Consider the following 24979-nt stretch of genomic DNA (forward strand, 5'->3'; position numbering starts at 1 on the left):
CCTTCTGGCATGCTTTTTTTTGGGTGTTTTGTTTTTTGGTTTTTGGGTTTTTTTAAAGTTATTCATAAGTGGGTTTTGTTCAGGGGCATTCTGATTCAGTTGAAGCACTTTGACAATGATAAATGCCTCTCATTACCGATATCCTAAGTTCTGTTCCCTTTCAGTCATTAAGGGACAAAAAGCCTCGTGGCATTTTTCCTCAGATCCAGCTTTGTTTGGTTCTCTTCATTACTAGGGGTTTCACGTATCAGTGAGAGCTTGGGGTGAAGCAGGGCCACGCTCAGCACAGCAGCTGATGGGCACCAGCAGGAGCAAGCACCCTGAGCCTGCGCAGTCCCTTCACTCTGCTGAGGCACAGAGAAAAGCTGTGAGCCAAGGAAATCCCCATAAGGGGATGGTACCTGTGCTAAGGTCTGAGCCTGTCAGGTTTGTCCTCTGCCTTCACCACCAGTTGTGGTGCTTAGGAGCTGAGAGATGCCACCACCTGATGCAGGAAGATGCCCAGGGTGCTCAGCTTTATAGAATCACAGAAAAATTCGAGTTAAAAGGGACCCTTAAAGGCCATCTAATCAAACTGCCCCACAATGAACAGGAACGCCTATGGCTAGATGAAGCTGCTCAGAGCACCATCCAGCCTGACCTTCTCCAGCCCACACTTTGTCCACATGTCTTGGCTCAGCTGACAGAGATGTTCCTCACCCAGCATGGGGGAATATTCTAGTTTTCTTGGTTTTCACAGGCCTCCTCGGGCTGATGAAGCCTCTCACTGCACCAAGAGAGGGACTGAGGTGAGTTTCGTTTGAAGCTGAATGGTGGCTGCCACTGGGGGCTGCCAGAATCAGTTCCTCTTATCCCTCCCTCCTGCAGCCAGAGGTTGTCCCCATCCTGACTGCCACCAGCCAGATGGCCTTTGCAGCCACCCAAGGCCAGCATCTCCTTTCTGTCTCATGAAACACCTCCATGTCAGCCATCCAGACACTCAAGGATCTTCAAGAGCTGAGGTCCAGGGGCACACCAGACCCCTGAATGTTTTAGGGGCTCCTGGTCTACTTGCAGGTCTGTGAGAGGAGCGTTGTGCTGTCACCAGGATGTCTCAGCCCCGAGGGCTCGCTAAATGCTTAGCCTGCAAAACAAAAGGCATTCACTTCTTGGCTACAGCCTTCTGCCAAGAGATAGGCAGGTTGTGCTTCAATGCAGATGTCTCGGGGAAAAAATGTGCAGCGCATTAGAGAGCTGTGACTCATAGAATAATGATCCTCGTTTCTCATAGTTTATTAATAATTTAAACCCAATCTCAGTGTTATTGATCTATCATTGAATCGGAGATTTATTTCAGATCTGTAGTCACAGAAGCAGTAAATTTAATCCCCCTTCCCCTCCCACCCTTCCACCCACTAAACTCACTTTATAACTAAAACATGATGTTTAGGCTGTTTCAGTAATAGGAGAGGAGAAGAATAGCTCCGAGGCTGTTTGTGGCAGGAGCAGCCCATGGAAGATGCGTAGGTTATGGTTTTAAACCTTTTTCAGACCAAACTTCTGCCTGCACACGGTGTCAGAGATGCTGAAGGACCACAGACGGCAGCAAGTGCTGCTTGCTGGCATGAGGATCCCAATTTAATCTTGCTTAAACTGGTGAAAACCTGAAGCAGCTGCCACAGTGTCCCAGGAGTACCATGACCATAAAATCGATTTAAGTGCATGGAGAATCAAGCCTGGAAAACCATCATGTGGAGGCTCCTACAGCAGTGCTCACTTGGCTCTAACATGTGTCTTGTGCATTCACTTTGACGAGCAGCAAGACCTGTCCTTTTAAAGGAAGCCAGGAATAGAAAACAGCTTGTTCTATGGGTATTAAGTGCCCAGAACAGTGATTTCTGTAGGCAAATGAAATTCATTTTTATTAGACCAATTGTAGTACACAGGTGGGGTGGAAAATGTGATTTTGGCTGCAACAGCTCTTTCTCAGATCCAAAAGAAAGCAGGAAATATATCCAAATGCTCATCTGTCCCTTTCCATCTATATTAATGGATGCGACTGAAACTATCTCCATCCTCTGCCTGCCCAACTCACTGCTGTCCTTGGGCCTGCAACCACAGCAAGTGGGGCTCTCGGTTATGGTGGGGGTTCCTGTAGCAATGGAAATGTGGAAATCCCACAGGACAGAGGTGATGTGAGTTGTAATGTAACGGGGGGCAGTTCTGGGTGTTGTGGGGCTGCTGGGAGAGGAGGGAAAGCAGGGACGAGCTGCTTGGCACTGGAATCCCTCCTGTCCTGATGGACACCAGCAGACAGATCTCCCACAGAGCCCTGGCTTCCCTGCATTAAAGCTTTCACTTCTGCAAGGCCCCCAGAGACCTATTTTGCCAGATTTCACCCAAAAGCAGTATTTACTAAAAATGGTGGCTTCCTGTAATTATAAAGCAGATCCTCTTCCTCCTGCTCCTTACTGAACCAAGCAAGTGGTGGAGTGCGCAGATACCAGTCACTGATGCAAGCTTTGAGGAATCCACACACAATGGGAGTAGATTTAGTGCCTCTCTGAATGTATAACCCTTCCTTCCATGGCACAGGTGTGCATCAGGCACTTAGCATGGTGTTTTCTGTACTGAGCAATTGCTCAGTAGAGAAGATAAACATTACTTTAGGGCACAGTTCACTCAAAATGCAAGATTTAATTTATTTAAGTCTCATTACACCCAGCAAGTTGAGGAAAGGAGGAAGTTAGGAGGAAGTTTTTCATGCAGAGTGAAACTGTGTGACACACTGAAATAGGTTGCCCAAGGAGGTTGTGGATGCCCCATCCCTGGAGGCATTCAAGGCCAGGCTGGATGTGGCTCTGGGCAGCCTGGTCTGCTGGTTGGTGACCCTGCACATAGCAGGAGGTTGAAACCAGATGATCAGTGTGGTCCTTTTCAACCCAGACCATTCTATGATTCTATGATTCTATGATTCTATGATTCTATGATTCTATGATTCTATGATTCTATGATTCTATGATTCTATGATTCTATGAAAGGTGACATCCATACCTTTCATAAGTGACCAACTGGTTGTGTCTCTGTCTCATTCCTCTTTGGTTGCATCCTCCCAGGGCTGACAAGGGTCACTTTGCTTTCATAAAATCACAGAATTATTAAAGTTGGAAAAGACCACTAGTATCATCTAGTCCAACTGTTCCCCACCATGCCAACTAATCCACGTTCCTCAGTGCCCATCTGCACATTTCTTGAACACCTCCAGGGATGGTGACTCCACCACCTCCTTGAGCAGCCTGTCCCAGTGCCTCACTTCTCTTCTTGAGAATAAATTTTCCCTAACCCCCAACCTTTGACACTTCCCTCCCAAGCGGTGTCTTCAGCAAATGAATTTGCAGATGCTCATGGCCATGGAGACAGCATGGTGCAGAGGGGGACAATGACAGCTAGGTAGGTGATATTCTTCCTTATGGAGGTCACAACGATGCCATGCCTTTAGGAATTTCTGCTCTTCCCTCCAGATGTGGTGATGCTCTCTGGGGACACAGAGTTTTTCTCTGAAGCAGAAGTCAGTGAGAGGCCAACTGAAAGCGAGGAAGAGGCAAGAACAGAGAAGGAAAACAGCCAAACAGAGCAGTGTGAGCAAGGTATGGTGTGATCTTTTGCTTAATCACAGTAGTCATGAGATCAACCTGAGTGTTTGAGATTCCCAGCTGCCACTGTTGATGGCCTTTTGAAAATCCCAGCTAAGTGAAAAACTATTTTGCTCATGAAGATGATCAACCCGTTTGAAGACCTCTTTTTGCCATCATGGGTCACTTTGCTTTGACACTTTCCTGCCAAGCAGAGTATTCAGAGTCTTATTCCCTGGTGCTCACTGAATGTTTGGTGATAAAGTGTAATAGGAAAGGTAATCCCTCTATTCTTCTATCTGGGCATGTGCAGCCCTCAGGTGCTGTGAAGAAAAGACCTGGGACAGTCACGCCCTTCCTTTCTGTTTGGATAAAAGCATTTGCACTTGGGAGGAAAGGGGAAAGAACAGCAAGAGGAGAATCTTGGTTTTTTATTATTTGGTTTTTATTTTGAGGTCTTTTCTTTCTTTTCTTTCCTTTTCACAACTGTCCCAGTGGCTTTGATGCACATTTCTGCAGTCACTGGGTAAAGCATGACTGCCTGGAGCACAGAAGTGCTCCCTGTCAGGTCTAATTCAGAATCCAGGGGCAAGCAAACCACAGGCCACAAAGGCAGAGCTGCTGCCTGGGCTCTCCTCTTTCACCACCCCAAAGTCTCCATCTCCTATCAGTGGGGTGCAGCAGCTTGAAATCTGGAGGAGGATGCCTGGAAGACTTCCCCCACCCCACAGCTCATCCCTCCATTGCTACTTTTGCTTGTCAGGCATTTATATAAATAGGATTAACATCTGCAGTTACACTTAGCTAGGTTGCAAATTACGCAGGCTATCAAGGCTTGTGCTTCAGGGCACACAGTGATTACCATCGGAGGGGCAAAAATGAGTTTTTCCAATAACAGAATATTGCATGATTGACTGGGGACATTACAGGGCAGAGAGGATTAGCCTTTGCCATCAGTATCAGTTATGTGTCATTACTGCATCAAAGCACCAGGCGTAGCTGAGCCGCTTCCATCCAGGCAGCGCTGCAGGTGGCTGGGTCCTGAGGAATGGAGTTGGTTGTTAAACCCACAGCTCATTTCTATGCTGGCTGTGAAATGTGCCTCCAGCAAAACTGCACCCCCTGCTTTTGCTGCCCACCTCCTGTGCCACATGCTGTGCACCTCTGGCTCATGAGAGGAGCCCATCCTGCCTCCATTGTCCTCCCATGGCTGGATTTAGCCCTCCCTGCTGCTGCTACAGGATCCAGCCATCCCACACCCCCAGCACACCACCCTCTTTTCCATACCCCAATGATCATAGAATCATGGAATAGAATCATAGAATCATTGTGATTGGAAAAGACCACCAATATCATCATATAGTCCAACCATCACCCCATCCCCACCATGCCCACTAACCATGTCCCTCAGTGCCACGTCTACACAGTATTTGAAAACTCTATCCCATGCCTTCATGTTTAAGAAGACCAAACCATACATGGGCTCTTGGGGGTCCCCATCACCACTCTGTGGCTTTGCAGTCACAGATAAGTTCGTGTCCTACATAAGCCTGGAGCATCTGTTGGTGTTTGCCAGCCCTGATGGGACTAAAAGCTATCATCAGAGGAGCTGCTGGAACAGGAAGCTGAGGAGTATTGCAGTGTTGGGACACCTGACAACTTGTGTTCCATCTGCTTGCAGAAAATGAGACCATTCAGGCTGGCTTCTGCTGAGGTGACGTGGGGTCAGATGTTGCTATAGGCAAAAGGCAATGAGATTGGCCATGGAGGATGCCTCTCAGGATGATCTGTGCCCGAGGAGGGAACACCTCCAATGGAAAAGTCCACTGACCTTACAGCTCTTCTAAGGGTTGTGAGAGGGACAATGACCCACCTTAACTCTCTGCTACGTATGAATAATTTTGCCCACTCTTGACTTTCAGACCATCGCATTTCCTTCGTCTTGGCAGAAAATGATTGTCTCATTTGAATGGAAGAGCTAGAATTGACAGAAAATCCAAAATAAGAAACATAATTAGCAGTGAAACTTTTAATTCTCCATTTCTAAGTGTATTAGTGCTTATTTATTGAACCAGCTTGACATTTAGATAGTTCCTTTTAATGCTAATAGCGTTGATTACCAGGTTGAATCCCACTGCTTTGAGGAAGCTGCTGCTCAGTATTCCAAGCTGCCAAGTTCCCCCTGCACAGAAAGACTTGCTTTTCTTTGCAAGAAATATGTATTATTCAGCACAACAACATTAAAATAAGGCAATCAAGGGAGTTAGGAACCTGAGCCAGTAAGGGCAGGCCAGACACAAGGTGTGGGGCTGCAGGGTGCCCACCTTTTATTTATTCATTTTATTTTTATAATAATACATCAATAATTAATATTTGTGACTTGAAAATACATAATGTATGATGCCTATATACAAATCAATCAATAAATATTATTTAGGTTTTAGCCTTTCCATGGCTAAGTAAGCTCTCTAGTGTCATTGGGATGGGGCCAGCCCATCGAGAAGAAGTGAGTGATAAGAGGTGGCCATAACAAGGGAGGAAGAGGAGGAGAAGGGAGAGGGAGAGGGAGAGGGAGAGGGAGAGGGAGAGGGAGAGGGAGAGGGAGAGGGAGAGGGAGAGGGAGAGGGAGAGGGAGAGGGAGAGGGAGAGGGAGAGGGAGAGGGAGAGGGAGAGGGAGAGGGAGAGGGAGAGGGAGAGGAAGAGGAAAAAGAGGGGGTTTCTGCTCTCACCCACTTGCAGATTGCGCTCTTCATTCTGGACTCTGCCTTCATCTTTGTACAGAGTCCAACACAGCAGCGACTCCTGCCTATTGGAAATCTAGAGATCAAGAAATACTGTTTGTTTGCTTTTTCCCCATAACATTTGCAATCAGTCTATTTTTTTCAGTCTGTGTAATGGAGCTCTTTGTGCTACCTCTCTTGAAGATCAGTTGAACAGACAGGTGTCTGATTGCCCTCCTGCTTCAATGTATATCATCATCGCTCCTTCAGAGCTGCTGCAAAATTGCACAGGTGTCACTATGAATAGAATTCGACCTTACATTTGCTTTAGATGAGTCTTTATAGGTGAAAATGGTAGATATTCAGAAAATAAGCCTCATCTCCACATTACTGAGCATGCAGTGTCAACATGAGGATGTCTGGTTGATACAGCTGGCTCCAGAAGTAGGGCAGGCTGCTAAAGGCTGAGAGTGACAAGCCAGCCTGCCTTGACAAGCTTTGCCAATGGCTAACTGTGTGCGAGGAGATTACCATAGTCTGGGAAGCAGAGATACTTGAGCTCAGTAATTTCCCCCAGGGCATGATTACCTTGTAATAGCTACCATCCCTCATTCTCATTTCTAGCTGGAGACAAAGCACGCTGTGAGGCTCAGGGCTTGCATGGGTCAGCTGGGAAAGAGTTAAGGCATGAGTTCTAAGGCAACCTTAGAAAAGTGCAGAGGGACAGAAGAGTAGAGGAGGTTCTGTCATTCAGGTGCTGAGCCCTACTGTGAATCATAGAATCGTAGAATCATCAGTGTTGGAAAATATCTCTAAGATCATTTAGTTCAACCATCAGCCCATCCCCACCATGCCCACTGACCATATCTCTTGATGGATTCCTCTCCCATCTACCAGTTTACAACCTACTGAACCAATGGAAACATTAAACATATACCCCACTTCGTGTTGAGGAGCACTGCAATGGAAAAATCTCTTGCTTATTTTGAACATACCACTTGATAGTTTTGTTTAGTGATCCTTCTTTTCTTCTGCAGAGCTCTGAATGATGTGAACTGCTGTTCTCCAGTCACACCACTCTTCCCAATACAAAACTTGGTCGTATTTTATCTTCAGTCATTTTTCTTCCAACATAAAATGTCTTAATCTATTCAGTCATTCCCTGAATAGAGGCCCTTTCATGCCTTTGATCATCTTCAATTTCCTTTCTCTGTAGTTTTTCTATTTCTTCTGTATCATATTTGAGATTGGTGAATCAGGGCTGCACAATAGTATTCAGGAGATGGGAGCCCATGGATTTATACAGCAGCATAATGACTTCCTCTGTTTTTCTCCCTACCTCTAATAATTCCTACCTTTCTGTTTGCTTTTTTTTTTTTGATTGCTACTGAGCACTGAGATGACATTTGCATAGAGCTATCTATTATAACCTGAAGATTTCATTCCCAAGTGGAAATAGCCGCCTTGGAGCCCATTATTTTATATGTAAAGCTAGGATTGTCTTTTCCCATGTGCATCACTTTACATTTATCTACATCAGTGATTTTTATTACCCTTTTATTCAGTGCCACAAGGATCTTTCTGTGACTCTTCACAGTCATCTCGTTGCCTCAAACACCCTGAATATCACCAGCAACATTCTCTTCTCTCCACTCACCTCTATTTTGAAATTAGTTTTGAATGGTTTGAAAACATGGGGCAATGTTTATGCCAGCAGAGCAAGCTCCTCTCGGAGATGTGAAGTGTCAAGTCCCAAGGAGGGGGAAGCAATGCAGTTCTCCCAAGCTCTTTAGATGTTATGAGGGATCATACGGTGTTTCTGGGCACACAGTGGTGTGGCTAACTGGCACATCTCCCTCTCTTTGTTGCAACAGATGTAGGAGTGATGCTACTTGCTGGGATATGTATTTGCCTTCCTCCAGATAATATGGGGCCATCAGGAGACCCCTGGGTGGTGGCCCTTTTTTTCTGTTGAAGCCAGCCCCTGGCACAAATAGGAACACAAGCAACCTTGGGCCTGGAGAGAGGAGACAGAATCCTGGAATCATCAAACAGCTTGAGTTGGAAAAGATACTAAAGCCCTCTCAGCTCCAACCCCAATGCCATGGCAGTGCCCCCTGCCACCTCAGGCTGCCCAGGACCCTATCCAACCCGGCCTTGAGCACCTCCTGGAATGGGGCACCCACAGCTTCTCTGAGCAAGGGAAGCAATGGTTAGCAAAGCCTTCCTTTGAGAAAATTGCTGCACAGAAATCTGTGAGCTGCTAATGAATGCCAATTAAACAGCAGTTCTTCCTTGCAAAAAGCTGTGTGTGAGCCTGCTGAGCCTACCTACAGAAGTCCAAGGCTGGAGTCAGAGGAGGAGTCATCATCCAGCCCAGAAGAGCAGGAAGATAACAGGATGGCAGCTGCACAGTGCGCAGCCCAGGTGAGGCCTGGATCAGTACAAGGAACCACGAGTTTCTACTACATGCACTTTTTGGCAGTTTGGTGGGCTTTTTTCTCAGGAGCAGAGCTCATCTGGGAGAGGTGCCAGGGTCCTCTGCCACGAGAGGCACTTCTTTCTCCTCAGGGCAACCTGGTTGAGGGCAAGAGGATGAAGTGATGCCACTGCTGTTGTAGGTAAATGAGTCAGGCTGAACATCACTCAAAAGGGCAAAGGCTCCCTGCCTTATGAGGGTTAGGCTTGACCATCCAAAACCAGGTCTCATTTGACAAGGTCAAGAAGAGAAATGTCAGTGACTGGGACAGGAAGTGTCTTTTGGGCTGTGCTAAGACACACATGGTGCAAAATGAGATGGGTGCCTTACATTGGTGCTGATGCCACCATAGTGGGTGCTGTTGGCCAGCCCACCCAGTTGTTGGATCAGAGAATCACAGAATCACAGAATGGCCAGGGTTGGAAGGGATCTCAAAGGTCATAAATCTCCAATCTCCCTGCCACATGCAGGGCCACCAATCACAGTGAGCTGAGAGATGAGGAATAGCCACCCAGAATGCAATCTGGGCTGAGATGTGGTGCGCTTAGATGGCATCTCTGCTTGGAGTAGAAGGCACTGAGACAACTACTGTAAATACACAGAAAGGCAAAGGCCACTAAAGCTACTCTTAAGTCACTTTCAAGCAACTACCACAATAGAGAAGAGCTGAACACAAATATTTCCATCATAAAAGCTTTGCAAACACAATTTTTTTCTTTTCAAAATGCAAACATCCTCTTTTCCCTTGAAGTTCCCCTAAAAAACCTGAGCACATCTTGTTTTTTTAATGTAGTCTCTCAAGGTTTTTCTTAAAGAGGAGACGGGACTTGCTTTTTAAAACTCATTTGAGGTGTATTTTGCTTTTTTTTTTTCCCCCCCACATTCTCAGTGCTTCACAGGACATTAAAAGAAGGTCAAATCAAGATGTTCCAATTTCCATATAAAAATCAATTGGTATTTTCCATTGAAGTCTTAAGAAGGAAGAGTAAGCATGACAACTACACCTGTTTGAAAGCATAGATAATAAAATACAGACTGAGTTTCCTAAGTATATGTATCTATATATCTATAAATGCATAGCAAAAAGAAGGGCTGGCATTAGATGAAATGTGGTGGGTTTGGTTGCTTTTATGGGAACGGCCTACATTGAAGCCCATTTCTTATTTTTTTTAAACTAATGAAGTTGATACTTAATTTGTTATGTCTTCTGAGGAAACTACTGTAACTGAAGAGTCTGCAAGGTGTACCTTCTGTGGTGCTCCTGAAAAACCAATCCCAACAGCAGCAGATCTGAAGGAAAAACCACAAGAAATTGTGAGTCTACTCATACGGTGTTGGGATGCTGCAATGTAAGCAGGTTCTGCCACATCACCCTTGACATGTGCTTCACCCCACAGCTCTTTTGCTGCAGGAGCTATAAGAAGGTGTTCAACACTGCCATCCAAGACCTGATGCGTGAAGATGAAGCAAATGAGATGTACTCTGCTTCCCATGCTGATGATTTACAAGCTGAGTTGCAAAGTGGCATCAAGGAGAAGGTGTTGCAACAGTAAGGAACCCAGAGAGACCCCAGGCACTGGTGGGAGGAGGGAGGCCCATCAGCACCTCCCTTTGCTCTCTTCCAAGGGATTTCACTGGTGGAAACCTGCTTGCAGCATAACACCACCACCAACGATTTGATCTTACTGTCAACCTCTCCTCTTTTAATTTCAGGTTAGATGAGGGAGGCTTTGAGAACTACAGGGAAATCCTTCGACGGTACTTGAAAATTGTTTCCCGTGAGTACCTTGAATTGCTGTGGTTGCTGGGTTAGATTTGGAGGCAAAAATACATCTGAGTAACGTTAGGGCACTCAGAAAAGCTGAGACTGTAGCCTTCTATGTACTAAATGGTGCCAAAATCCTAACTAGAGTGGCCAGGAGCATTCATAGTTCATCAAAACACAGGTCTGCGTAATTCCCTGCCCATGAGACCAGCCATCTACATGCTGTATGTCCTCTGGTTGAAAGGAATAGGAGATAGTACAGAAGAAATTTGCCTGTTCACATTTAGTCCATGCTTTGCTATGAGCAATTCTCAGCTGGACATTTTATTGTTTTGAGCAAGGAGATCATTTCTCCTTGCTCAGTTATGTAATCTAGGATTACATTTCTTAGGAAAACTGCCCTACGTTGTCATAGAGCCTATCCCATCCTATTCAGGCTAGATCTTCCGCCTTGTTTCTCCTCACACAAAGCTGAAAACACAAAAACTCCTCAATCCCACCCTCCATTTCCTCTCCATTCCAAATAACTGGAGATAGAAGGCTTGGAGAAACAGAGATACTTCATGTTGTTCTCAACACCAACCTCCTAAACATTTATTTTTTCAGAGAAGAGAGTCTCTTTCAGACTCTCAAAACCCAGCGACTACACCATCAGACCAAAGGTTGACCCTTTCATGAAGTACCAACCAACACTGGCACCTCCAGAAAACCTACTCGAGATGGACAAGGATTTTGTTGCAGAGCACCTAAAGGTGGGTGTACAGTTGAAGCTCTTCACGTTGCTTTTCAGGTGGGCATTTAGATATCATGAGATACGGAGAAGATCCTAATTCAGCAAAATCATAGACTAACCCAAGTTGGAAGGGATCTATCAGGATCAAGTCCAACCTTTGGCTCCAACCAGAACCATTCCAAAATCAGAGAATATGTCCAAGACCATTGTCCAAACACTTCTTGAACCCTGGCAATCTCAGTGCGATGGCCACTTCCCTGGGCAGGCTGTTCCGTGCCCACCGCCTTCTGGTGCAGAACCTCTCCCTAATCCCCACCCACCCCTCCCCTGACACAGCTCCATGCCATTCCCTCAGGCCCTGTGAAATGCTCACCAGTGAGTGCACTGCACTGATGGGACCTACATGCTTGTGGCTGTTGGAAGATGGATCTAATCAGATGTTTGTGGAGAGGGTACAAAGCTGAGTCAGGCATCCCCAGGGTTTTACTGGGATGATGCCCATGTGTAAATGTCTTACTTACCGAGCATACTGTGCAGCTTGAAGCCTGAATGCCGCTATCTGCACCTCAGTTCAGACCTCAGGCTCTGCTCTACTTAGCTGTGTACTATCCATCCCTCTTACACTCCAAACCGGGCTGCCTTTCCCAAACAGCCAGGTGGGGATGGATCTGAGCTATTCAGCTAGGAATGCTCCTGGACCCAGGTCAAGCCCTAGGTCAACGATTTGATAGCAAAGGCAAAAGGTTTACATGGTCCAGCAAGCATTGAGTCCATCAGTAGGGGCATCACTGCTGTGTCCAGCAAGCAGTGGGGCAGGGTGCTCATGTGGAGGCTCTCTCTGGAAAGTCAGACCAACGTGACCAAAAGAAAGATGATTAAGGATCAGGAAGCTGGTTTTTGGGAGAGTGGCAAAAGCATGTTTCAGGGTCTCTGTCCCCACCCCTAGCTCAGCCCCCCTTCTCTCCTCTGCTTCTCCTCTCCTCTCCAAACCAAAGTGCTTCTACTGTTTCTGCAGGCATATCAGAAAACCACCTGTGATTTATCACACAATCAGTGATTTTGTCGGCTTTTTTATTTTCAACATAGAAGTGCATTATATTGCTCTCTCCTCCTGAAATATAGGGGCAGCAAATCCTCCTGCCTAGGACTGCCTGTCTTTTTAGCCTCATAAAAAGCCTGAAAAATGAAAGCAGGCACAAGATTGCCGGTTTGTTGCTTTTCTCTTCCCCTCCATCCCTTACAACCAAGCAGTAATCCTTAGCTGGTTTGCAGTGCCAAAGCATGCACCTTCGGTTTATTAATGAGTGCTGCAGCTGAAATGAGCTCCTTCTTGGGTACCAAATGGAAACTGCCGTGGAGCAGTCCCTCAAATCCCAATGAGAGACAAGATCTGAGCACCTGGCAATCAGCTGCTGCTTTGAATGATGATGTTAAAAGGGAGCAGCAAATTCACTCGCTTCGCCTTCTCAACCAAAACAAGCAGCTCTCTGTTTTTCCAGGCTCCTTATTCCTATTAGAAAGCACCAAACCCAGCTCCCTGGCAATGCTTGGAGCTAAGCCCTCAGCGAAGAGATGTTTTTATTTCACTTGTCAGGATGCTGCTGGGTAAATTATTTGTGTGTCTAATGGAAAGAGGGCTCCTGGCAAATTATATCATCAGAGAGCAGCTAATGACATAAAATAAAAAAGAGCTGAGCTTTGCACATGAAATGCAAAAACACAGGACTGAAGGATGGGTTTCCCTTAGTAATTTTAAGGGGTTTAATTAAAAAGTAAGCAAACAAACAAATGATAGCTAGGTGGAAAGCACAGTGTGTGACGGTTTGGGGTTGGCATTGGTACAGGGAGAGGAAGGCATGGTGCAGAGCATCCATGTCCTGCGCACCCCTCCAGTGCTCGCCTGCACCCACCTGCATCTCATGGCTCTGGTTTTGCTCCTGCAGCTCTGCCACTCTCCCAGCCCAGTGAGGAGATGCTATCCTGATGGACAGACATTTTATCTCCTTTTCCCAGATGGAAGTGGTCAGGTTTAGTATCCATTTCATATAGATGAGCCAACCTGGGCATGTCATACCTCCAAGTGGACCGCTGTGGCTCTCCTCCCTTGGAGTAGCTTGCCTCTGTGTTTTCATAGAACCATGGAATCACTACGGTGGAAAAGACCTCTAAGATCACCTAGTCCAACCACCAGCCCATCCCACCTTCCCACTGATCGTGCCCCTCAGTGCCACGTCTACGTGGTTCTTGAACACCTCCAGGGACGGTGACTCCACCACGTCCCCGGGCAGCCTGTGCCAGTGCTTCACCTTTCTGAGAATAGATTATTCCTAATACGCAACCTGAACCTCTCCTGGCACAGCTGAAGGCAACTACAGCTCATTTTGGGCTGCACAACTCATTTGGCTACGCAACTTGAGTGAGTCAATGTCGCTTCTCTATGGAAATGAAGTCTACAGAGCAGTAGCCCTCAGGTTGGCTGCTTGAAGGGTGGGTGTTAGAGGTATGAGCTCCACAATGTTTTTCACACCAAGCTTTCCGTGGGTTTCCAATGGGCTTGTGTTTCCTTAACCACCTCTCAGCTACCCGTCAGGCAACATAGCCATCCTGATTGCATTCACTGAGGAAGCACAGTTCACCTATGTCATCTTGGAGGACAACAAGCACCCAGGGATTCAGGCAGCCTTTGGGAGCCGTGGCCACGGGGTCAGCTTCCACTCCAATGGACGCCCCAGGTAGGTGCAAGGCTGGTGAGGCACAGTGCATTGCTGATGGCTCAGCCCAGGGATGAGCACGCATCTTCTTCCCTGGCTTCTCATGGAGCATCAGGTGGCCATGCTAGAAAATCAGTTATTACTTGCATGCAAGGGGACACTGCAATACCTGAAGACACTGAGCTTGATATCAATGTTGCTTTTGGTTTGTTTTTCATTTCCAGTGAGCACTCTTCACTGCAAAGACTGACTTAGATGACTGATTTCTTGCAGGCTTATTGATAATACGAGGTGACCAATGGCTTTCAGTGAAGTTGCTGGTGTCTGAGCTAGTTTTTGGCAGCCCCACCCCCAGTTTCCAAAGTTTCCCTCTAGAAAGCTGGGAACTGCAGAAATCAGTAAATCCCAGCTCAATTTCACGAGTCCTCCCTGCATTGAGACTAATGAATGGCTGTATTAAATGTCTAACCAGCTATTACAAATCATTCTGAATAGCTTCTGTAATAACACGTCCATTAGAGTACTGCAGCCCCGCCGCTTGCCTGCAGACACATCGGCCTCTCATCCATCACACAGCAAGCCAGGCTTCACAGCTCAGTGCTGATCCCAAAGCATCACCCACCCCTCAGCCAACCACAACCCCCAAGGGCACACATGGCCCCACATGCTACACTGGGGGGCTTCCAGCTCCCAGGGCTGTCACAAGATGAGCAGTATTGATTTGGGTCTGGATGCTGTAAATGTGGGCTGTTTACCCCCACACAGCACATTTCTCTCCCCTTTGTTCTTCAGCAGGGCCGTTTCCCATGCCCTGCCACACATATAAACATGCACAGCCATGTGCAGGGCATTACTTTTAGTATAAATGCTGCTAGAGCCATAGACATGAGAGTGCCCAGTAACTCTCAGAAAATGTAGAAGTACAATGGGAAGATGGGCAGCCCATGCTTCACCCCAGTATTTTCCTCGCCTTCCAAAGGCTTGCTGGCCACCCTGGGGCAGGACAGTTTCTGCAGTGGGCTTATTCTGCAGGACAGCTATTATGAGAACACCATCACCCATCATTGACTCTTGCAGTGAGTTTTGTCCAAGCGCAGAAGAAGATGGCAGCTGGGAGGGGGAAGCTGCTGTCTCTGAATTCACCCAATGTCTGTCCCCAGGACCATCCTGAGCCCTTGCACAGGAATCTGCTTTGACCAAGCAGGGGAGAGGCAAAAACACTGGAACTGGCACGACCTCAGCCACCACGTCCACAGCCCTCCCTTCCAGCCCATCACCATGAAACTGAACAGCCACCTCACCCTTAAAATTGTGACTCAGGATAAAATTCACCTATGGTTTGTGAGCCACAACAACTGCATCCACTTTAACTTGGGGGCCCGGCTCAAGGTGAGTGCTTGATGTGCTGGATGTGCTCAGCCAAGCCCTGTCCTCTGGCTGCTGGGAGAGCAGCAGCAGTGCAGAGCAGCCGACCTGAGATACACCACATCCTGCCAGGGTGCTGCCTGGGGCTGGCCACAGATTTCAGGTAGAAAAGTCATCATTTCATTCCAAAGCAAATTTCCTGCCTGTGTGAATCTTAATGAAATTCCACTTTGGGGAAGCATTTAGATAAGATTGAAATGCTGCCACTGAAGGGCGAGAACAGCACATTTCACTTTGAAATGCTGTTTCTTTTCAAAACATTTATATTAAATGTCGATACAAACACAATGCTCCTGATTTTATCTTAACAGCATTTCACTTAACATGAAACAAGCATCTGGGGACAGGAACAGAAATCCTTTGGTATTCATTGCCACTCAGGTTTCCTACCTCTGACCCTTCTCTGGGGGTGGAAACGCTGCATTACCAGGGCTCTCAGTGCCAGTGACTGTCCCAGCCTGCAGCTGTGCATCCCCATCTCCCAATCCCCAGCTCCCCATGGAGTTTAACCCCTTGAGTTCCGGGCATACACTGGAAACTGAACCATCTCCCAAGTGAAATTATAGGGTTAGCCCACTCCAAGGGTGTGAGAAGGGCAAGGGCAGACCAGGATAAGGGTGAGCATGAAAGCTGAGTTACAAAGGATGCTCTTCCTTACAGCCTCCCTTCAGTATTAATGTTCCTCTCTTTACATGGGCTCTCTTTGCAGTTGAAAGACCCAGAGACAAGTCACCTACTGAAAGGATTAGAAAACGAAGAGGAGCGCTTCCTTCAATCCAAAAAGATTCAGCTCAGGAGCCTGCTCTCCAAAATACAGTCAGTTTTGCAATAGTTTTGGCAATCTCAGCCTCAGTGATATCACTCCTTGTGTCTCATCATCATCTGTCTGCCTGAAAGACTGAAATGAAGGCATCAAGATGTGTAGCAAACAGTTATCTTCAGCATTTCAGATCAACTCTTCCTTTATCAAGGTGATAACAGCCAGTCACTTTGCAATGACAATAAAGCTCCTTTTCCAAGCTCACAATGCTTATCTTCCTGTACATCCAGCCCTTGTAACACCAAGCCGATCTCATTTGAAAACTTTGTCAACACCAAACAGGAATAGTGTGAGGAAAGAAAAGCAGTTTTTGCTTGGGAAATACCCAGTGTTGGTATAGGCACAAAAGAGTGAATGCCTGGCCAGCTGTTCTGGCATTCACTGCACATCCCAGAAGACACAATCCAAAGGGCCAAACTTTTTTAGGAGGCTCCAAGCATTCAGGCAGCAAAGGTCACGGATCCACCTGCACCAGTCAGACAGAAGATGGATTCCACAAGCAAGCAGCATTTTTCCTTAGATGGGTTCATTCAAATGACACTGTCAAAGCCAGAGAGTAGAGGGATGCTTCACACTGACATTTCAGGGAACAAACCACAAGCCTCTGGATGACATGTTTTTGCAATACAAAGGGCCAGAAAAATACCATGTGGTAGATAAGTCAGTGAGCACCCAGGTAGCAAGAAGAACTAACAACTAAAATAATACTTGTGCTTCCTGCCACCACCTCCAAGTTTACTCTTAGTACAGGCCATCTAGTTAAATCTGTTCTTGTTCTAGTTGTGGTTTCTTCCCCCTAATAAAACTCCAAACAAAGAGACCATTCAGTCACACGAGACCATCTGTCAGTAAAGAAGATACAAATCTGTCAGTAAAGAAAATACAAATTTACTTTATTATAACCATAATGAGAGATTACTTCAACAGTTAGCTGTATGTTCAGCACTCAGGTCTACATCTGTGCCAAATGAAGTCAATTCCCTTACTGCTAAAAAGGAACAGCACTTCTTAGTAACGCGCTCCCTGCCTGTGCTTACAGGGTGTTTGTTGTCTCTGCGTTACAGTTATCTTGACAGACAAGCCTCAGGATAAAGCTTTACTCTTTGACCAAAATAGGAGGCAACATTTTTATTTAAAAAAAATTAAAAACAGCAAGTTTCTAGTCAGATAATATAAAGCATCTTAAGTTAATCTTTTGAAAGTATTTACACTATCTGTAAACGTAAATATCTGAAACTGTACATGTTTAAACAAATGTTCGTTTAGCAAACAGGCTGTATAAACTGATAGCTCTTCTAATCTTCCAACCAGCTGTCCTAAAGCTGTCTGGGTATTCCAGGAGAGAAAAGACCCCAAACACAAGAATGACTACTGCAAAGGTTTACCCTTCACAACTTCTCTGTACAATGTATGAAGTCATGCATGGCTTTGTACAGTGACCATGCAATCCTTCTGTAAAACTTTATAAAAAAAAACAAATATACATATATTACAATGCACTGGACATTATTTTACAGCCTACAATTCTACATGAGTAAAAAGAAAGGGCAAGTTTTTGTCCTCGTTAATTCCTCTCATTAATTTTAAGGGTCACGTCGGGTCCTATGAGTACCATTTATGTGCCTCAGCACCACTGCTGCACCACTCCTCACGGCAGCTCTAAATCACACCATTTTAGTCTCCAGCCATATGATTTATTACAGGAAAAACATCAAAACCACCACTGATGTGCACGGAAGTGCCTACTTAATTAAAACTTCTGAAGAGTTTTTACAAATAAGTTAAAAATCTGCCACGCACTTCACCAAATGTTTCCTTCTCACTGCTGCACAATAAAGACTTACACACTGAGATACTCTGAAGCTGCTTTTAGTGTTTCATTCCATTCATGACAGAGTGGTTTGCAACCAGCTTTCCCAAATTATGATCAGTGCGTACTGACCAGAGTGCACTGTTCACCAGTTACTGAGCCCCTGCTTACAACAGGGATTTGTCAGTGCTTGCACATTCATTCCTGGCATCCCCTTTACAGCTCCACTAGCACTCAGTCCAGCACACAAAGGCTGTACAAGTTCCAGTCCCAGTGTCCACCATGAACAAAGCAACACCTCTGTTTAATCTCAGTAAGGCAACTGCTAACCTAAAACTCTTAAGTACCTGAGAATCTCAGTGCTAAGCTTTGTTGTAAAGCAGCTGAAAACACGCAGTCCCCTCAGAACCAACAGACATTGTATTGCACAGCTTTCCATTGCAAATCCAGGAATCTGAGATTCTTTACATGGAGTAAGGCCAGAGCACGAACCTTCAGGTCAGACCTCATGGCTCCCAATCACAACAGTACAAGAACAGCACACCCAGTGTATCAAGAAGTGCTTCAGATGTGGAAAACAGTCTTCTCAACTAAAAACCTCTGAATTATGTTCGAGCACAGAGTGGATTGCCAGGATCCTCACAGGTGTTCAAATTGGAGCATGCCTTCTTAAGTCAAATGGTCATAGCAACGTGCCATCTCCAAGCCTCGCAAAATACCTACTGCTGCTCCCATTTGACTCCTGCATTTCATTTCCAGTGTTTTTGAAAGTGCTATTTTTCACTGTAATAATCAGCTTGAAGTATGAAAGCTTTTTACATCAAAAAACAGGACTCCAAATTAGAGAATACTTGGAGAAGGCAGTTAACTGAGCATCCATAAGAACAATCAGCAAAGGGCTTGTTTTGTGTTCCTTCTCCCCCCTTCTCAAGCTAGCAAATAGGAAGACCTTTAACAAATCAATAAAACTGATTTTTAACATTTTCCTAAAACGGGGCTAAGCAGCCTGGAGGGTCTTAATGCAGACTGGACTGCATGGGGGAGGAAATCCTTCATTTACTTCAAGCAAACATCTTCACATCCCCTTCACCGCTTGTCGTTCAGCCAAGGATGCTTAAATAGCAGCCTTACCGGCTACTTGGATATTGACAGAAGTAAGTTCACCTGAAAGACAAAGTGAAATATTTGAGGGGAGCATATAAACATGAGGGAGGGATGGCTCTTTACGAGAGTAGACAGTGATAGGACAAGGGGGAATGGTTTTAAACTGAGACAAGAGGTTAAGGTTAGGTATTAGATGGAAGTTTTCCACACAGAGGGTGGTGATGCACTGGAACAGGTTGCCCAAGGAGGTTGTGGATGCCCCATCCCTGGAGGCATTCAAGGCCAGGCTGGATGTGGCTCTGGGCAGCCTGGTCTGCTGGTTGGTGACCCTGCACATAGCAGGGGGTTGAAAGTGGATGATCACTGTGGTCCTTTTCAACCCAGGCCATTCTGTGATTCTATGAAAGCCTACATTAGACAGAACAGCTACATTCAAGATCTGCCTCACGTTTTCAACTTTAAATAGATAAACAATGCTGGAAGAAGCCAACTCCTCTAGGATAACACCACCTCCTTCCAGTGCATCACTCCCAGGATAGTTAACACACGCCCCTGAGGCCACATTCACTACAGACAAACTCCTCTAGCACATCAGCTTGATCATCTGTTTAATGATTGGCAGCCTGCAACAATCAAAATTCCATCCACATTCCCTGGATCATTAAGGTCGAAGAGAGATTTTAAAAAACTGGCTTGGTTTGTGGCAGAGCATCCTAAAATGGAGAATTCTCAACTCCAATCATTGCTGAGACTAAAGATCTTATTATGCATGGTTACATTTCCATAGAAATCTGCACATTTCCCCAGTGCAATTTACTTCAAATGAATCCTTATAAATCCTTACTCTGCTTCCCAAATGTTAAAGCTGCTGCTTGTTGCATTTGTCAAAAGCAAAACTACCTCCACATGTGCAGGTTTTATTCACAAGCTGCTGTACCTGTCTGAAAAGGCAATGCCCAAAAAAGGCAAACCTCTGCCATGATGTCGTAGAACCCAATCCCCGACAACATAAATCACCACCTCCAATTTACAAACTCTATTGCATATTCATAGAGAAGCAACCAAACAGGAAACTTTTAATTGAGAGCTGACGGTTCAGATAAAGCCCTGAGTTTAATCACCCAGGATTAAGGGGGATTTAAAAAAATACAAAAAAATACAGAATGCTAAAAAGTACTAAAAATGAGAAGTTAATGTTTGAGAAAGACACATGAAAGAGCACCTGATAAATCTGAGAGCTTTAATATATTCAGTTTCAGTACAGACCTGTTCCATTGAAGGACAAGCTATAATCTGGAGATCCTCATTACTAAATTCTTCCTTTAACAAAGCATGGAGTTTCTGGAACATTTGCTGGATGTTATTCTTTTAAAGAAAAGAAAAAAAATATTAAAATTTAAAAAAAAAAACACCACAAAACTCACCCACAAAACTCACGTCAAACATTAACTACAATATGTGTGATGTATATGGAATAGCTACTGAAGCGACCAGGCAGAGGGAAATGGCTGAACATGAACACATTTTCTCTTAAAACACAACAAACAGCCCCAAGGAGTCCAGGCTGGCTCAATACAGAAATTTCAGCTAACACGTGCTAAGCTGAAACACCAAATCCTACAGACTTAACCTGAAAACCTAAAACTCAAGACTGGTTCCTCCTTATATTGGGTCTGCCATTGAATCTGTAGCAGTCTCTCTACCTCCAGTGCCCATGTGTAACAGACCAAGCTCAGACCAAGTGGCAGAAAGAACAGAATCCAGTTGCTTGCTTGCAGTGTCCAATACACAGGCTGAATACAAGACAGCAGTACAGGATTCTTTTTAAGCTAAAACAAACCATGGATATATTATTTTATTTCACAGGCCTTTTCAATAGGTTTTTCATCAGGGTACCACAACACTATGTTCACTGTTATGTGTGCTTGGCATTTGTCATGTGTTTACTGGCTGGACTGCGAGCCCAGGAAAACCCATACCGACATAAACAAGAGTATGTGTGTATGTGTGCCTTAAATTGCATAAATTGTCCACCTTTGAGATATTACATTCATTTTCAGTGTGGGGAATTATTTTTTGTTGATGTTGGTGAAGCTTGTGTGATCAATGTTGACAGCAGTGCACTGCAATGATATATTACACACTCCCTACATATATACGTGTGTCTACTTACACAGATATATTATACATATAAGTTTGCATACAGAAATCCAAGGTGAATCCCACAAAATGTACTTAAAGTCTTAACTAAAGGAAAGCCCAAGACCTACAGAAAAACATGCTGATGTCTGTGTAGCACTACTCACCCTGACTGGCTTAAACAAAATGAACTCTGTATCTTTATTGGACAAGTATAGTGACATGCTTCGTAACGTTGACTGCAGCTTTGTTTTGATTGTCTTGTAAGTGGAAGAGACCATGTCGTTGATCTTTGCTGAAAGTGAAAGTAAACACACTTAATGAAGTGCAACGGCATTCTGCTAGTTAAAATCTACATTCCAGAACATCATCTCTACTTTACTGGGGCTGACCATCACCACAGGGTGGACTGAAAGAGGAAGAGGGGGTGAGTGGGCAGCACAGATTCACTCCATCATGCGCCCACAACATGCCACACATGCTGTTGGTCTTTCAGGACCTACTCAGACTACAGGTCTTACTCAGGACCTACTAGAAGGAGCATCCAACCCATTTCTGCCAGCCACTACAATCCTCCTGAGGTTCCTCAAATCACAGCCTTCCGTCTTCAGGAAAGAAACAAACTTCTATAGACTCCCACCCAAGCAGAAAACTGCCAGAGAAAAGAAACTACTGGGGAATAAATTTTGCTAGTACAGAGAACAGCATATCACAAATTCTCCTTTACTGCCCATCTGATGTAATCTGCACAAGGAAAGCTTGCACAGACATCTGAATTTTAAAATCAACCACACAGGAATCCACTCAGACAAGACCTTCTTTCTTTATGCTAAGCATCTTAATGGTTTTCCAGGATCTTTGCTTAAAGGGTAATGGAAAAATACATTTTGTAGCTTTAAATTCACAAAGTTAATATACTAATGCTTAAGGTTTTTTGGTGTTTTTTTTTCTCCTCAGTTTCTACAGTATCTGAATTTTCTCCTGTTTACTCCCGGTTTCCTAGACGAATGAGTCAAAAAGCAACAGAAGATCTGCTTAAATCTGCTGCCTCTGTACACAATTAACTCTGGACAAATATTAAGAATATCCCTGACGAAACAGGAAACAGAAGATCAAGTTAGACCTTGAGAGCATCTGACCCATGAAGCAGCAATGATTAATGAATAAATATGGTTGGATTTGCATTTTAAGAATATGATGCCACAGAAGGTTCCAATGTATGAATTGGATCAAACGATTTCTCAACATCATCAGAAGCACAATTCTGTAATATGAACAGCAAAGCAAAACCCAGGAACACTGAACTACTCCAAGTATTCCTACAAAGCACTCACGGATGAGTTCTGAAAATGAAGAAGTTACCAAATATACAGACAATAAAAGCTTCAGTATGGACTCACTTTCCTTCCACAAAAGCAATAGCTTCAGCTCAATGTAACCAAGTAATCCCTTAAGTACATTCTTCATTTGTTCGTGGAATTGCTGTTTTCATGCAAGAGCAGCCACAGCTTGAGAAATACTCAATTCATTCATCCTGTGCTCCAATTAAATGCATATCTTATTGGAAGTCTCTTATGGCATGTAAACGGGCATACAGGTAAAAAAGTAAGCCAAGATTTTCAAGAAAAAGGTTGAGAGTACTTAGAATTTTTCCAGATCAGTCAGTTTCATGAACCAAATTAATCTGATCAGCTTTTCTAACTGCTGTGTTCTAGAAGTCATGCAAAGCTACAAATGACACACTGGAACTCTCTAGCCCCATATAATGCAGCTTATATTGCTCTACCGAAAATGGTGAATGGAAATGGTCTTTTTCTCCACTTGATGAGTTTGCAATGGAAGTCTCAAACAAGTAAATGAACACGGCTTTGTTAGCCTAGAACAGGTTAAATCTCAGAAGTAATATAAATGTAAAAGAATGCAAATACCTGGTTGTGCCCAAGGCTGCTGAGAAAGACTGTATTTGGGACCTCCTTGAGTAGCCATTGCTTTTAAAGCAGCCACCTAAAACAATTACAATCAACAATATGATGTTTGTTTCTTTAGGCTGCAATCACAACACAGTGATCACACAATAATTGCACACATCTCCTAGACACTGTGTTTTACCAGACCCCTCTGCTCTCTCCTTTCCGTGCACTGACTCAACAATACACAGGGGAAACAGCTGGACAGAAATGGAATCACAATCCTTTCTTGAACATACAATTCAAAACAGGATTAAATTTACAAAGATGCTTCAGCACCTAAGAATACCAAAAAACCTCAAAAGGATTTATATTTAATCAGGTTAGTCAAGCTCCCCAAATGGACAACTGGAATCACGTGGACAATCTATCCATCTCAGTAACCCATCTACAGATCTTTCAGGCATCCCTTTCCAAAAGCCAGCAGCTGGGATATTTCTGATGTTCATACAGTGCTGTAGCCCCAGTTTCTGAGTTGCCTTCATGCTACAAAAACACATCCTCTCAGTACACAAAGATCTGCATCACGTTTTCCAGAAAAGCACACAGAGTGACCTGTTGCATCTCAAGATGTTCTGCAATCCTGAGCCCTGCAGTAGGGTTTTACAAATCAATGCATTCTAAAAAGACACTTTTTTGTTGTTCTTGTCCCTAAGGTGCCTGATCTTCCTTGAGTGCCTAAGTTTTGTCAGGATCTTTTGTCACAGGGAGGACTTGGAAGGAAAGTCCTGCTCAGCAAGGGCTCACCTTGTGTAAAATATGTCGAAGACAGAAATCTTTAACAAAGTTAACAGCCATACCCTAAGACTTCCCTCAAGAACAGGCATGACCTCACTACTTTATTCAAGGCTTACAGATTTGGACAAGGTTGGGTAGTGCCTTTCCTGCAAACAGAAAAGCTTCTGCTGACTTCCATAGACCTGTTCCAACTCAGTGAATCAGGTAAAGCTTCTAGATTACAGAGTCTGTCACTTTTAAAACTAACCTATGCTTTGTTCCTTTAATCTGTAACTCTCAAAAATGCTTGGAAAGTTCCTTGTTGAACTTCAAAGGAAGCCCAACTTTAAAACGGGAAATGCCATTACCTTCAGCTAATTGGAGTCATCTCCCAAACCCAATTTAACTACTAATTCCCTTGAGTTGCCAGTATTTCAGTTAACATACAACACGCCATGCTTGTACCTTTGTCATGAACTCCTCCAGCTGCTCTATAAATTGTTTGGTTTGCTGCTGAATGAACTGCTCACAAGCTGCTTTCAGATGGCGATCGACATCTTTCTTAGAGTCAATATAGTGTTCTCTGATTTCTGGAGTACCCTTGAACAGAAGACAACAAATCCCTCCTTTTTATTTGCCAGACATCACCACCCACTTAAATGACCATTTTTTAATGAATGCAATAAGACCATATATTACCTCCAGTAAGAACTGTATCAAGGCGTTGTTGCTGTTTAGTCTAAAAAATCTTGAAACTGTCTTAGGGTTCAGGATTTTAAATGCTGCATCTGTGAATAAGAAAGTCACTCAAACTGTAAATAAAGGGGATTCTGCTCCAGAAACACACAACTGAATGAGTAAATGAGTATGAGTAAATAAAATGGCCTAGTCCCAGTAGGACCCCTGTAACATTACAGATCCCATATTAATCAATATGCAGACCCTGTTGCCCAGGAAAACCAGGTATGGTTGCACAAA

The 24979-nt window shown here is 44.6% G+C and overlaps 1 protein-coding gene across 1 annotated transcript in view; it reads right to left on the bottom strand.

Annotated features, from left to right (window-relative positions):
- Nucleotides 1–19208: 19208 nt before the first annotated feature.
- Nucleotides 19209–24979, bottom strand: part of COG3 (component of oligomeric golgi complex 3) — a gene marked incomplete at both ends in the record, with an annotated part of 29243 nt that continues 23472 nt past the window's right edge. The window contains 6 exons of the mRNA XM_079549627.1: nucleotides 19209–19238; nucleotides 20445–20543; nucleotides 21485–21612; nucleotides 23246–23321; nucleotides 24467–24601; nucleotides 24701–24789. Of these exons, the coding sequence (XP_079405753.1) occupies nucleotides 19209–19238; nucleotides 20445–20543; nucleotides 21485–21612; nucleotides 23246–23321; nucleotides 24467–24601; nucleotides 24701–24789 (557 nt within the window). The remainder of the gene's footprint in view (nucleotides 19239–20444; nucleotides 20544–21484; nucleotides 21613–23245; nucleotides 23322–24466; nucleotides 24602–24700; nucleotides 24790–24979) is intronic.

The sequence above is a fragment of the Tetrao urogallus genome (genome assembly GCF_951394365.1).
Source record: "Tetrao urogallus genome assembly, chromosome: 1".
Lineage (NCBI taxonomy): Eukaryota > Metazoa > Chordata > Aves > Galliformes > Phasianidae > Tetrao > Tetrao urogallus.